A 240-nucleotide genomic window follows, 5' to 3' on the forward strand; every position below is an offset into this window, starting at 1 on the left:
TACCGAAACTCGGGGCGGAGTGCAGCGTCATGTCTCTAATGACTCGGGTCCCGAAGCAGGACCACATCAAGAGGAAGGAATGGGCGACCTTGTGGATGGGCGCCTTGTTCCTGCGGGCGCCCAGGAGCACACACCGCTCCACCATCGCCTCCAGCCACTCGCTGTATGCCTCCAAGGGCGCCCCCTCCTCCAGCAGCCTCTCGAAGTCGCTGTATACTGAAGAAGTGGAGAAAGGAAGGG

At 61.2% G+C, this 240-nt stretch overlaps 1 protein-coding gene across 1 annotated transcript in view; it reads right to left on the reverse strand.

Annotated features, from left to right (window-relative positions):
• The window catches only part of LOC119594510 (transcription factor RFX4-like), a 33,789-nt gene that overhangs the window by 2,626 nt on the left and 30,923 nt on the right, over positions 1-240 (reverse strand). The window contains exon 13 of the mRNA XM_037943540.1: positions 4-216. Coding sequence (XP_037799468.1) covers positions 4-216 — 213 coding nt within the window. The remainder of the gene's footprint in view (positions 1-3; positions 217-240) is intronic.

Source organism: Penaeus monodon, chromosome 34 (genome assembly GCF_015228065.2).
Source record: "Penaeus monodon isolate SGIC_2016 chromosome 34, NSTDA_Pmon_1, whole genome shotgun sequence".
NCBI lineage: Eukaryota > Metazoa > Arthropoda > Malacostraca > Decapoda > Penaeidae > Penaeus > Penaeus monodon.